The 13719-nt window shown below is 38.8% G+C and overlaps 1 protein-coding gene across 36 annotated transcripts in view; it reads right to left on the bottom strand.

Annotated features, from left to right (window-relative positions):
• Positions 1–13719, bottom strand: part of RALYL (RALY RNA binding protein like) — a 657017-nt gene that overhangs the window by 30446 nt on the left and 612852 nt on the right. For 12 of the 36 annotated variants that reach the window (XM_070631403.1, XM_070631408.1, XM_070631406.1 and 9 more), the window contains one exon: positions 7334–7506. The exons of 12 other annotated variants lie outside the window; for them this stretch is intronic. In XM_070631403.1, the coding sequence (XP_070487504.1) occupies positions 7334–7506 (173 nt within the window). Of the gene's footprint in view, positions 1–6587; positions 7507–13719 lie in introns of those variants that run through there. 12 more of the 36 variants (XM_070631392.1, XM_070631398.1, XM_070631390.1 and 9 more) reach the window with 1 other exon arrangement.

The following is a 13719-nucleotide window of genomic DNA, read 5'->3' on the forward strand; positions in this document are numbered from 1 at the left end:
GCAGAAGCAAGGAGATCTTACAGATGTTCAGGCAGCAGCTCAGGTGGCTGCTTTTTTTGATGGTGGACCTCATGGGTTCAGGCTTCAAGCTGTGTGACTCTGGGCTCTGGGTGACAACTTCCAACTTGGAGCTGGGGAGAGGGCATCATTCTCCCAGCTTCAATGTGGAACCTGGCGTGGCTTCACACTGAGACTCAAAGGGACCCTGCTCTGTCAGCATCTTTGGCTGTGCATCTTTGGGAGTGGAAGAGGCAGCCCTGTTGGCAGAGAGCAATGTTCTCGCACAAGAGGCAGCAGCAAAACCTGGGGCAAGACTGCCCTGTCAGGGGAGAGCAGGGGGTGGGTGGGCAGCGGAGCACATCATCTGACCTGTTCCTGAGCATGGCGGGGACACTGCCTGGGAGCTCCAGACACAACTGGGAGAGACTGGGGACGGTGCCAAGGTACTGCAGCTGGCAGGGGTTCATGCGAAGCTGGTAGGCTTTTACTATGACTATAACTATGACCTAATTTATACCATACCTGGATAGGCATGGAAGCATTAAGGTTAACAAAATTCAATGAATGAAGTTCAAGGGGACAATAAGACCAAAAACACCTAAAAGGATACAAATGCCTTACAACAAAACAACAAACACTTAGCAAATTTTTAACTGAATGTCTGCTCTGTGCCAGGCCTGTGCTTTTTAGAGGTTACTCATGTGCTCCTCACAGCAATCTTTGATCAAGCATAGATTATTATCAACCCCTTTTACAGATGAAAAAATTGAGGCCAGTGAGGACACAGGTAAGTAGCGTGCACAAAGTCACGGAGACATGAACAGCTTCCGTCAGACTGCAGACAGAGTTCATGTTTTTAGCTACAACTATCAAGACTTTCCCATCAAGACTTCTGGGAAAAAAGTTTACCCTGTCGGGCTAGGCAGAGTTCTTCAGCTAAAATAAAAATGATGGAAACCAAGAGAGATGCCAAGAAGAGCAAGTCTGAAATTTGCCACGAGGAACACTTATTACAGAGAAATCAGGGCTCCAGAAGAGGAGGGTCCAGGGTGGAAAGCCAGAACAGAGGTGTCTGTCTGTCACGCTGTTTGTCTCACATCAGAGGATTGGGCATATCCCACTGCTGTTGAGAAGAAGTGCCCAATGAGCTGTCATGGTCCTGGCCATTTGTGTCTCAGCAGCAGGGCACCCAGGCCAGGTCACTTGCAGGACACACGCACCGTGACTGTTCATCCTATTTCTATCTCCATCCAGATCATGGATGGAGGGTTCCTTTATGCCCTTCATATCTGTTCTCAGGAGGGTAGCATATGATGGGTTGACAGAGTTCAAGACAAGGGCTTTGAACGCAGCACTGAAATATAGGCCTGAATCCAACAGGTTAAGGAAGTACTTTCTTGCTTCCTTGTGATTTACACCTCTAATCCAGTCGGCACTACCTTAGGGAATGTGTCTCCCAAGTTCTTCTTTGTCCTCTAGCTAGCATTCAGTCCAAATGATGATAATAAAAAGAGATAGAAGCATAGTTAAGGGAAGCATGGTAAAGGATTTCACTAAGAAAGGAACAAAAACGTTCAAAAAGAAGTAGACGTTTCAGTCTTGCTCATAGAGAAAGACTGAGAATACTGATCAGAATTTTTTATGCATGCCAGTTTTTCAATAGTGATTCAGAATACTTGCTTTGAGTTCTCTTCATCTACCGAGTGTATTTGTGGTCCAGCCCTTCCCCAATGAGCACAGAAGTTCATAGCTTGTAAGCTCAGGCGACTTACTGCTTAGTTGAAGGTTTTGTTAAATGCTGAAAGATGTATTACAACGTAGTACTCAGCTAATATGCCTAAGTACCCCATAGTCCAGCTAGGAAATTCTACTGTTGGTTCTTATGAGATTTGCCTGATTGGATTGCACATAGTCAGCAAAAGCCAAAGTAATTACAAGTAGAATTCAGAAATGCTCAAATTCTCCTTAATCCATTTACATGTTTGGCTTGTCAATAGTTTCCTTTGGGAAGTGAGGGTTTAACTCTGTAGTTTCAGACCTCAGCCTAATAGAAGTATAGGTTCCTGGGGTCTTCTGTATCAGAATCCACATCAGCATTTTTAGCAAGCACCTGAGGTGTGTGGATGTAGGGCAAGCAAGAACTTTGCTTTGGAAAACACTGACTAGCCTCTCTACGGCTCCATGACACATCTGACAGTGGTGCAATGTCCTGGAGTGTACACGAGGCCTCTTCCCCTTTGTCTTCTCACATACGTCTGTGAGAGTTCATTTGCCCTTTTCAGTTAGCAGGGTGCTAAGCACTTACTTTCATAAACTATTTCCATTACGGCACAGACTACTTTTATTTTGATTATGTTATTTTATATATTAACATAGATTAATGTTAGATTACAACTTTGGTGGATATGAAACAAGAGAAGAAAAGAGCTCGAAAGGTAAGTGTCTTATTTTTGGAGTTTCTAGCAGTTTTATCAAAAAACCTATCTATCCATCTATCTACTTACCTGTCTTTCTCTCTCTCTCTCTCTGTCTACCTATCTTCCATCCGTCCACCCAGCCAACAACCCACCTACCTACCTATCTACCTATCATATGAAATATCTAATACATTTTGGATATTAAATGTATTTTCCATAAAATGATCTGAGAACAATGAAGGATGAGTTGAATCTCCCTTCCTGGACTTTAGCACATGCTGCTTCTTACTTTGGGATCCTTTGAGGTAAAGTTCTAACCCCACTTCACCAGGAGCCTTGTTGACCATCCCAGCTATCACTTATCGACTGTATCTTTCATGTGGTTCTTACTATAACATACTGCTTTGTATTTTTTGTCTGTAGTCTTTATCCTCAGTTAACATACAGCCTTCTTGAGTGAAGAAATATGATTTTACTTCGTTATTCTCACAGCAAAAATCTCAGTGCCATTCATCAGTGGTCAACCAACAAATATTTGCTAATTGTTTTATTTAGAAAGAGGAGTATGGCAGTGGTTTAACAGTGTATGCATACTGCATCAATATAGAGTTCACTTTTAAATAAATTCAAATATGAATTTCTACACACTAATGAAACATTCAGGCATAGGTTAATGTAGAATCATAGATTTTATCCTTGTCTGGCTTCTTATAAATGATCAAGTCCAAGTCTGTTATTTTTTACATGAAGAAAACAGTCTTCTATCTAAAAGACACTAAGCTACTTGAGAAAAGGAACAGTTAATCTAAATATTTCATTTCACATAAAAGCAATAGTTTTAACTATCTTTGCATTTTTTGGTAGCACCTGGTCACACATAATAGGCACTCAAATGCTAGTTGAACGAATTGCTTCATGGAAATCAATTTCACTAACTGGATATTAGAACTAGATGACATATGGACAGTCTGTGCTCATGCCTTTAGCTTCTTACATGATCCACAAAGGGTTCCACCATTTACAGCTGGCCCACCAGCTCGTTTTGCTGGTTTTCACCTGCTTCAGATCTAATTCTTGTTTCCCATTCATTGTTTTGGAATGGCATTCCAGATTTTCTTTGAGCAGTCAACTGGGCATACGGATACCAGCTCTTCTTTTTGACTCTAACTGGATGTACTAAAAACCTAACTAGATTGTATCCTTGCTGAATCTGTAATCTTTAATTATGACAAAAAGAGAGGATTTATGCTTTTACTTTACTTTGTAGGAACCAAGGATGATTTGGTTCATGTGGTCCAGAAAGGAGAAGACAGTGGACACCAGACAAGGGAATTTTCTGTAGGCCAGTCACTAAGACAGACTCTTCAGTCTCCATTTAGATTTCGAGGACTCAGTATTAAATTCGTCTCTCATTCATTGTTTTCTAATTTGTAGAGACAAAATGAGATAGACAGAGGATTTAATTCTTTAGCTCCCTAAGCCCCCAATTATTATGCAAGGATTGAGGGAAAAAATCTGAGCCCCTCTAAGCAGCAACAGTTCTAATCAGTTACTTTCTGTGTGTTTAGAACATAAACACCACGGTTTGGATTTATCCCCTTGGCTTCAGGATCAGCCCTTGCTCCTGTAGCTATTGTGTTCCTGGAACACAGATTCACTCAGAGAGAATATCAAAAGAATGGATTTTATAAACTTTTTGCAGATAAGAAAGTTGAGACTCAGAGAAGTTACTTGTTCCAGGTGATTTGATTGGATTGGATAGTGACGGAGCTGGGACTAAAACTGGCCATGTTCTCTCTTTCATGGAGGCTTAACTGTAACTTTCTTACTCTTTCTCTTCCTATCTGATACTTGGAGTGATTTCATGCCCATGAAGATGACCCATCTTGCATGTGAGCATCTCGGTTCCTTGAATTCTTCATATGCAGTGACTTTTGCTCTGTTCCTTCTTCCATCACCCCCTCCAGTGGGTCTTCTCATCATCTAATGGTCACACCTCTGAAATAGCTCAATCTCTAAGTACAAGCCTCAACTTTTTCCCATTCATTTCATTTCTCTGCTTCTGGTCCTTAACAGCATAGGAACTTTTACTCCCTTTGTGTTTCTATTTTTCCCTTCTCCGCGCGCTCCTTTGCTCCCTTCCTTCCCTGATTAAGTTTAATTCCATGATCCATCTAGTCAGCCAGTCTTTTCACTAATGTCCTCAACTCCCTTTATTTATTGCTTTTCTCTGCTTTTCTGACAAAAATCCAACTCTGAACCTGTTAGATTTCTCCATGCTTCCATTAGGGCTGAGAAAAGCCAATGGAGAAAATCCCAGAGCTGAGCTGACTGATGGATCCATAGACTGGTTCTCAAAAGTGTGGTCCCCAGACCAGCAGCATCAGCATGACCTGAGAATTTGTTAGAAATGCAAATTCCTAGATCCCACTCATGACACTGAATCAGAAACTCTCAGAATGGGACATAACAATCTGTTTTAATATGTTCTCCAGGTAATTCTGGTACACTTCAAATTTTGCAAAATACTACTTTATTAATTCTTGGTCTCTAACCTCAACTAGCTATTAACATGAACTGTCAATCTTGATATGTTTTCCAAATTAGTGATCTATGTTTTCCATACTAGCATCTTCCAGTCATCTCCATTCTCCTCTGTGATCCTGTTCATCTTTCCTCACTTTGCAGAGGTTATTATCCTGACTTACAGTTTGTGCTTGAACTCCCCCAGATGCTTGCCACCACGTCCTCAGCCTTACTGCAGTCAGCGGCCGTGGAAGAGTGTTCCTCCTCAGGCTGCAGGCCAGCCCTCACACCTGTGCTCTGATTCCTTCAGCATCAGGGACTTCCACCCTTTCTCTTCACTAAGTTCTCTCCACTGGCATCTTCACCCAACCTCATCACAGTTTACATTTACACACTTGGGGATTTTGATTCTAAGTGTGATAAAAAGCATTGTAGCATTTTAAGCAAGGGAGGAGCATTATCTGATTAATTTATAAAAATTTATAAATTTTTATAATTTAATTCATAAAAATTTTTATCCTTTTTATGTGGAGAGTGGATTGCATGGGCTGAAGCAAGAAAATCAGTTTAGCAGTAGTGGAGATGTAGCTAGTTTTGGGCCATGGTTCGGAGGTGGAATTAATGAGGAAGGGTTGAGAGAATCAAAGTTAATCCTAGTCTTTTTGGATTTCCCAACTGTGTGGATGGTGATGCTATTTATCAGAATGAGGGGGACTGGGAAGGAATAAGACGGCTGGAAAAAAAAATCAAGAGTGTTTCTGGCATGTCAAGTATCGGCTGTTCATTGGAGATCTGTGAGGACATAGGCAGCTGAATACTCAAGTCTGTAATTCTAGGAAGAGATCAGAAAGAGAAATATAGATTTAGAAGTCTTTGGCCTGTAGATAATATTTAAAGCTCTGGTATTTCATGAAGTCACCTTGGAAAAGTGTGTAGGAAGAGAAGGCGGCCTATGACAAAGCCCTGGGCTACTCTAATATTTAAAGGGGGAGTATGGAGGGAAAGTTTCCAGCACAGGAAACTGAGAATAAGCAATTGGAAAGTTAGGAGAATTCCTCAGAATTCTGCTAACCAATTCTCAGCCAAATTCTGCTGAGAAGTAAATTAAAATAAGAACAGAGAGGTAACCATTGGACATGGCAACATGGAGGCCCCCTGAGACCTCGACAAGGGCAGTCTCAATGGAATGGTGACAATAAAAGTCTGACTAGAATGAGCTGAGGAAATCATGTGGTTGAGTTAAAGTCCTGCCGATGGAGAAGCTCAGAAACTTGTTATTCCTTCCTTCTAGTCCCCGTTCAAGATTCCTGAAGTCAAAACAACTCTAAAAACAGGCATTTAAGTCCTTCAAACTGATGCAGGCTTTTGTAGAAATAAGGCGGGTAATAAAGGCTTGTATTTGAAAGTTTAAATGCAGGTGCCACGCACTATCAACAGAGCTGGCTTTTTAACATCAAGACCAAGTTCTGTAAATGAAACTACTAATGCGGTTGTTACCACACCAAAAACACTACCACATGACAAAATTAGTGAAGTGACAGTAGGTATTATAACAAATTGGAGTCTGCTGTTACCTGGGATAAGTCAGGTTTAATGTGATCCGTCCACAGCTATTTGAGAGTTGCCAAAACACACACACACATGCCCTTTCATCATTTTTATTAGTCAATCCCTTTAAGATAGTATATTTAATTTCATGGTTGATAAAATATGAGAAATAGCATCCTCATCAGTATATATTTACCAGGTCCCTGGTGTGGTTATGAAAGAAAGGACATATGGAAATGAGCAGTATAATGATTACAATATTGGGAAATAAAACACGGAAAGAATCAAGTCTCAGCTAAATTCCCAACTCATAATAACCGGTTATCGAGTAGCACAGGCACTGAAGATGGTGAACTGGCCATACATCAAAGGGTCACTTTAGTGAGAAGACTGTAGAAAGGACTGATGGCCATACAACTAGTAGAGACATTTATCAGCAGTGAATGACATTATTAAATAAGAGGGGGAACCAAGCGTTTTCCAGTAAATGGCCATTTGTTACCAGGATATTATATCCATGTACAAGTCACGTGTAATTGCAGAAATGCAAGATCCCTTTCATGACGGAGCATTTGGGAAAGAGAACCTTTCATTCGGAACTTTAAATGTAACTAATCTCATATATAATATTCCTGTTGTCCACTCATTTACTCCCTCACATTTTAAGCTAGCAAAAATCGAGCACTTATTATATGCAAAGCACTGCACTCATGTTACCTTAAATATATACATAAAAGAAAGAAATAAGCTCCAAAAATTTAATCTTTATTTTAGAATGAATGAGTTGCTGACATGCTGGTGCTGTTACCAAAGGGTGTGGACACCAAATGTTTAGTTCCTACCAGCTCATGACCCCCATCTTCATCGAAGTCCTCCTCTATCCCATCAGTCATCTCTTCTCCATCCGCATCTTGCCCTCCTTCAGCAGGCTCCTCGGTAGAGTGATCTGCATTCTCTGACACACATTCATCTTGGATCAGCTCTATACTCTCTTCCAATTGCTTCTTCTGAGCTTCTGGGGGGGAAAAAGCAAATGACTACTACCTTGGGTTGCTCATGAGCCATTTGGATAAACCATGAAAAAACAGTCTATGAAAGAGTCAACTCTATGTACTATTAACAGTATGGGAAAGATAAGGTAATATTATGTTTCAGTCGAATCTATTGAGTCTGTCAATTATGTACATAGATCTATGTGCATTTACATGCAAGCATATTTATTTCTTAATGGAATTAGCAAAAATGAGGGAATTCGGATGGTACGAGTGTATAAAAAAGATTTACACTAACATATTGATCTTTCTGACTAAATATAGTCCTTTCTAATAAGGACGTTCTCTCTGAGGAGAAAATACAGCAAAGACAAAGGGCAAAAATCAGATAAAATATACAACTTGTGCACTCAGGGGAGGAGGATGAAGGAAGCTCATTGACAAGTTCAAACCTAAGTGAAAAAGACAAAAACTCACTGAGAAAAGAAGTAAAAAGCAGATACATTGTCTTTCAGACGATATGTCTATGTGAACAATCCTTTGAAATTTTGGAGTCTAAATTTTATTGGCAGATATGGTTAACTGCAACCGTTAAGGACAAAATTCTGGTGCTAGGTAGCCTGGGTTCAATGCCGAGCTTCATCATTTACTGGCTTTGTGATGCTGCGCATCCCTACAACTAGGAAACTACCTCTTAACTTTCAGGGTGTGGAGTAGTAAACCAAAGTGTTTATTATAGCGATTTGCAAATAATAAGTGCTCAAAAATGAAGCCACATTCTACATTAATAGAATTCCCTCTAATTACCAAGGTGTATGCATTTACGGAAATTCACCCAAACGGGAATTATGCTGACAACGTAGTAATTATTTTCCCTAGTGGTTGGTTTTCATCCCCTGCGAAAATAGCAAGAAGCATTGAGTACTGAATAAACAAGACCATCTTATGCACCTCCTGCTTTAACTCATCCCCATGTGTACATGATTATCTCTAAAGCTGGGTGGTTTTCACTCATCTTGATTATTGCCGTTTTATCAGGTGATTATCCTTTTATTTGATTTGAGTTTTAAAAGATGCTACATTTTGAGCTTATTTATTTATATTTCATGGCAATAAAGATAGCTTATAGAGCCAAGATTTTGGGGTTTTCACTTCTAATCTTTTTCATAACTTGTGTTAAAAGGAAAATAAGCATTGATACATACATTTTGACTCAGTACAAATCTTTTCAAACATAACTAATTTGTAAACAATAAACTGATAAAAAATGATGTATAAATAAGCAGATATCTTCTCCTATAAACTTTTAAAAATTGCAATCATAGTCACATATAAATAAATGTCCTTACATTTTAATTCTCCAAATAATAAAGCTTAAGAATTGAAAATAAGACAGGGCTGTACCTTGACTCTGCTGTCAGAGGACAAGATTCCAGTTCCAGCTTAGTTACTTCCTGGTGGAATTACATGCACTGGGGTTGAATCTAAATTTTGTCTACTTGGTCATTTAGAGGTATTTAGTCAACCTCTCCTCATCCACATGAGAGCTTTCATAATAACACCTACCTCTGGGGTTTGCTGTGAGGATTAACAGAGCTCATATTTGGGAAATGCTTTGCAAACTATGAAGGACTACATACATGCATATTCTTAATACAAAAAGGAGATAGTATGCTCCGCATCGTGAATATGGAAAATAACAATGACATGGAACAAGGGGCCTAGTAAGATCAGGGAACAACAACGAGCAAACTTGGGGGCTGAGGCTCTGTCTCGGAGGAGGAGAAGAGCTGGTAGATCCAACCAAGACTAAAAATAATTCCTATGGGCATCTTAAAATGACAAAACCTAGGCTCTCTTTCTTCACATTTAGTTCATATATATAGACACAGACTACACATTCCTTGATGTTTTTCTATCAACTTATTAGCTTCAGTTTTCTCCATATAACAACATAACTAACATAGTGATGATGTAAATTCTGCTTTTAAAGCTATACTTCTTATCTTCATATGCATATATAAGAGTATGAAGGAAGCAAGTAGCATAAATTCTCCCCTTTTCTCTGATGTCTACATAACTTTTAGCATAGAATGTCCTAGGAAGACTATAAAGTGATTATCATAAAACTTAGTCAAGATTTCTCTAAATCTAGAAAATTATCCAAATTAAGGAAGGAAGTAGCAAGTTAAAAAAAAAAAAAAAAGGGTTTAATCTAGAGACGATGACCCAAGTATGTAGACTAAAAGGAAGGCAAATTAGGCAAGAAATACAAACCAAAGATGCTCTGAACTTAACTGTTACTGATCCTGAGCACATTAAGTCAGACAGAGAAAGCCAAGTGCCAGATGATATCACTTATATGTGGAATCTAAAAAAGTCAAACTTGTAAAAGCAGAGAGTAAAATAGTGGTCAGCAGACGATGGGCGCTGGATAAGAAAGATGCTTTTTAAGGGGTACAAACTTGCAATGAGTAGTAAATAAGCCCCAGAGATCTAATGCACAGTATAGTGAATACAGAAAACAAGGTTGTACTATAATCATCAAACTAGCTAAGAGACTAGAACTTAATTATTCCAGCCACTAAAAAGAAAGGACAATTAAGTAATGTGATAGCTAACTAATGCTTCAAGGGCAATCATATTACACTGTATAATGTATCAAATTAACACCTTGTACACCTTAATCATATACAATTTTATATGTCAAATATATATCAAGAAGAAAACCAACCAAACGAAAAACCCCAAACAAACAAGAAAAGTTGCTAGCTTTTATTCGTCTCATCTTTCTTGCATATATCACTGCCCTCTACAACCCTAGACGTTTAGCCGAGGCCGACCAACCTCAGGCCTCTGACCAGCACCCACCGAGAAAAAGCCGTGATGGGCACACTAGTTTGAGCACTGAAAAGTTTTGACTCCCCTGACGTTGATCCCTTCTCCTGCTTCACCCTATCCCTCTACTACCGCTGATCCTTGGGACCGCACAGTGGATGTGGCTACTCTGGTTTTAACTCTCCGTCCGCTCTTTCTCCTCAGGGTGGTTTTTGTACTCATCAGCCGACGCTCTCGCTTCTAGCCGCTCTAGGTCATCAGGCTGCTTGTTCAAATGCCCTGGCTCTCAAGACCAGGTGTGGGGATTTCAAGATAGAGAGAGGAATGCAGTTTGGGGATTGGACAATTACCATTCTATACCGTGAAAAATGTCCCCAAACTTACTTTTCCTAAAGACAAACTTTCTCAATGTTAAGTCATTGTGTTTATTCTTTTGTTATAACACATAAATGGACTTTTGCTTAAAATTGATATTATATTGGAAATTCACTTGGTCTGGCATATCCATTTCTTTCTCTAATAGTTTCAGAAATATTTGCTCTCTGAGAACCATCACTTTTTGATGTTGAAAGTAACATTCTTTTTTTTTTCCCTGTAGAAAATTTCTGGCCAAAGAAGCATAGTGGATTTTCAGAGAACCCATCCATGGAGGACCAGACCTTAGAGATGTGCAGTCCTCATTTGGCAGGGAGGATCAATTTGTTTCAGTTATCTTTGGAATCCAAGCTGTCTTTCCTTATCTTCCTGGCTGAACGTGATCCCACCTCCTTTGATCAAGCAAAGCCCAGATCAAATGCCATCTTATAGTTAGTTCTACTGTTGTCTTATTCTTTTCTCATTAGTGTTTAACTTTCCTTGAAACTTGAGCTATCGACACAAAGGTCGTTGTCACATTCAAAGGGAATAATATAGATGTCAGTCTTTTGTAAAGTGAAAAATGCAATAAGTCAGTTATCAAGAAACGTTTTGATGTGCTCTGTACCTCTCACTGAACGCCTTGTAAACAGAAGAGAGAATGTAAGGTTTTAGAGAGGATATAGGATCTGAGATCCACACTGCTGCTAATTACCAGTCCTATTAACTGTAATTTTCTTCTCTAAGAGATGAGCACAAAATTAACATCTTTCAGAGAGTTGCTGTGTGCTCAAATGAGGAAAAAGCGGTGAATGCATTTTTTAAACTACAAAGGCCACACAAACATATTATCATAAAAGGCTCAAAATAGTTCCTGAGTTGAATCTATAATAATTACTTGATTGCTGTAGACAAATTTTCCGTGGGGAAATAATTCATCACTATTCATCATTAAGAATCATATGTTCCAAGGACAATTTTGGCTTTGACATGGCCCCTTCATTTCTATGTTTAGAAAGACATAGTGTTTTAAATTACTCTCCGCTTTTTATATTAACATACATCATACACGTAAATCCTCTGACGGTTATTTCAAAGGAGATGATGTATCAATATAGTTACTGCAAAAAACCCTGTAACTTATCCTCATTCATTCATTCATTCACTTGAAAGCTAAATGCATGGAAGACATTATCTGGTTGAGAGAAAAAGCTTTAGTTACAAAGGCAATCGAGTCATAGGAGTTTAACAGAAATACAATCAGCCCATGCTTTAGCACTATCCGATCATCACAGATTTTTGTCATCACTTCAATGGGAAATGTTAGAATCAGTAAAAAGACAGGTTCCATGAATAAAATTACATAATAAAATAAAATCATGAAAGCGCAGCTTGTTTATTAAACTGTTGTTTCACAGTTTAACAAACAGGTTTGGTCTAGTAGTTATCTTGTTGAAATAGAAAGAAATAAAGCACCTTTTCTGTTTTTTCCGACTAATTATCTAATTTTACTTCTACTAAAAATGAGTGATATTTTTTAGGTTATTCTTAACTTCATAATATTCTCTTTATCTGCATAAGTATTTTTCTACTTATCACATACTTTTTATTGTGAGTGTGTGCATGTGGGTGTGTGTGTGTGTGCATGAACACGTGCACACACATTTATGTCTCTACTTTGGGACAGAAACATTTTTATTCATCTTTGTATATCCCTGGTGGCTAACTCAGAGCTTTACATGCAAATGAAATATTTGATGAATATATTCATGAATTGCCTTGGAACTAAAAAATGAAAATAAAAGGCTAGATGTCAAATTCTTTTCATAGAGTCGAAGCCACTGTTGAATTTGGCACCACGGCAGCAAAAATACAGATCTAAGAAGAAGTTAAAAGAAACCTTGCCACATTCTATATGACAGCCCCACAGCATTAAGTCAAAGAGAAATGTGCAGTCTGAGAGATTCTTAGCAGAAAATTGTTCGTGTTTACACTGACACCTCTCCAGGAGAAGAAAATAGTGAAGTCTTCACGAGATATGGGAGGAGGGCCGCCTCTGAACACTGGAATCCTTCGGAGCCTCTGCTGACTTCTTTAAGTCAGAGTGATGAGTGACCATAGCATTTCTTTTGTGAGCAAAGTGAGTTAGTTTGAGATTTTTTTAAAAAGAGTGCATTAGGAATCAACGAGCCAGGAGATTACGCCTAAAAGATTTGTCGAATACTACGTAAATGATGGATTTCAACAGAAAAAATAGTTGCTTATGGCTTCAAGTTAGTGAGTGCTTACAAAGTGCTGACCAGGCAGCATGCATTAACTTGAGGCCTTGAAACACCCTGCATGGTAGGCCTGTGTATCATTCTACACATGGGGAAACTGAGGCGTACATACCTTCAGTAAGGTGCCCATGGTCACACGGCTCATAAGGGCAAAAGTGCAAGAGTCAGAACTCCCACTTAAGGATTTCTGACTCCACAGCCTGGGCTGTTGTGAGAAAGGCCTAATTGGACACACCAGGACAATTTTCAATTCAAGAATGAAGTCTGCCTAGTTAGGGGCACATGTTCAAGGTAAGCAGCGGCTACCAAAGGAAAAGAAGTGTGAGTGATAGGTAGGTGTTTCTTTGAGGGAAAATGCCTCAGGTTTTCAAAAGCCGTGAAAGGAAAGAACTTGATATTACATTTCAATCCTCATATTCAAACATTTTTTTCTTTCCATCTCATTTATGCTTCAAAAGCTCTATATGATTCAGAAAACGAGTTAGAATTGTTAGGATTTATGTTCAAAGCATTTTTATTAAATTCAGTTTGCTTCATAGCTATTATCATTAATATAACTCTGAAAATTGGTTGAGTTGGCAATTAAGTTTTTTGACATGCTGGCTTAATTGCTAGCTAATTGCTAGCTGAATTGTACTTAGCAGATGGTTGGAAAGAATGTTGATACAAAAACAGTCATATATTTCATCAGAGCCAAGCTAGTATCCAGGAACGTTTTTGCAGACCATATAAACTGTATTTTAAAAAAATTCTACATTACAACAC

The sequence above is a fragment of the Equus przewalskii genome, chromosome 8 (assembly GCF_037783145.1).
Source record: "Equus przewalskii isolate Varuska chromosome 8, EquPr2, whole genome shotgun sequence".
NCBI lineage: Eukaryota > Metazoa > Chordata > Mammalia > Perissodactyla > Equidae > Equus > Equus przewalskii.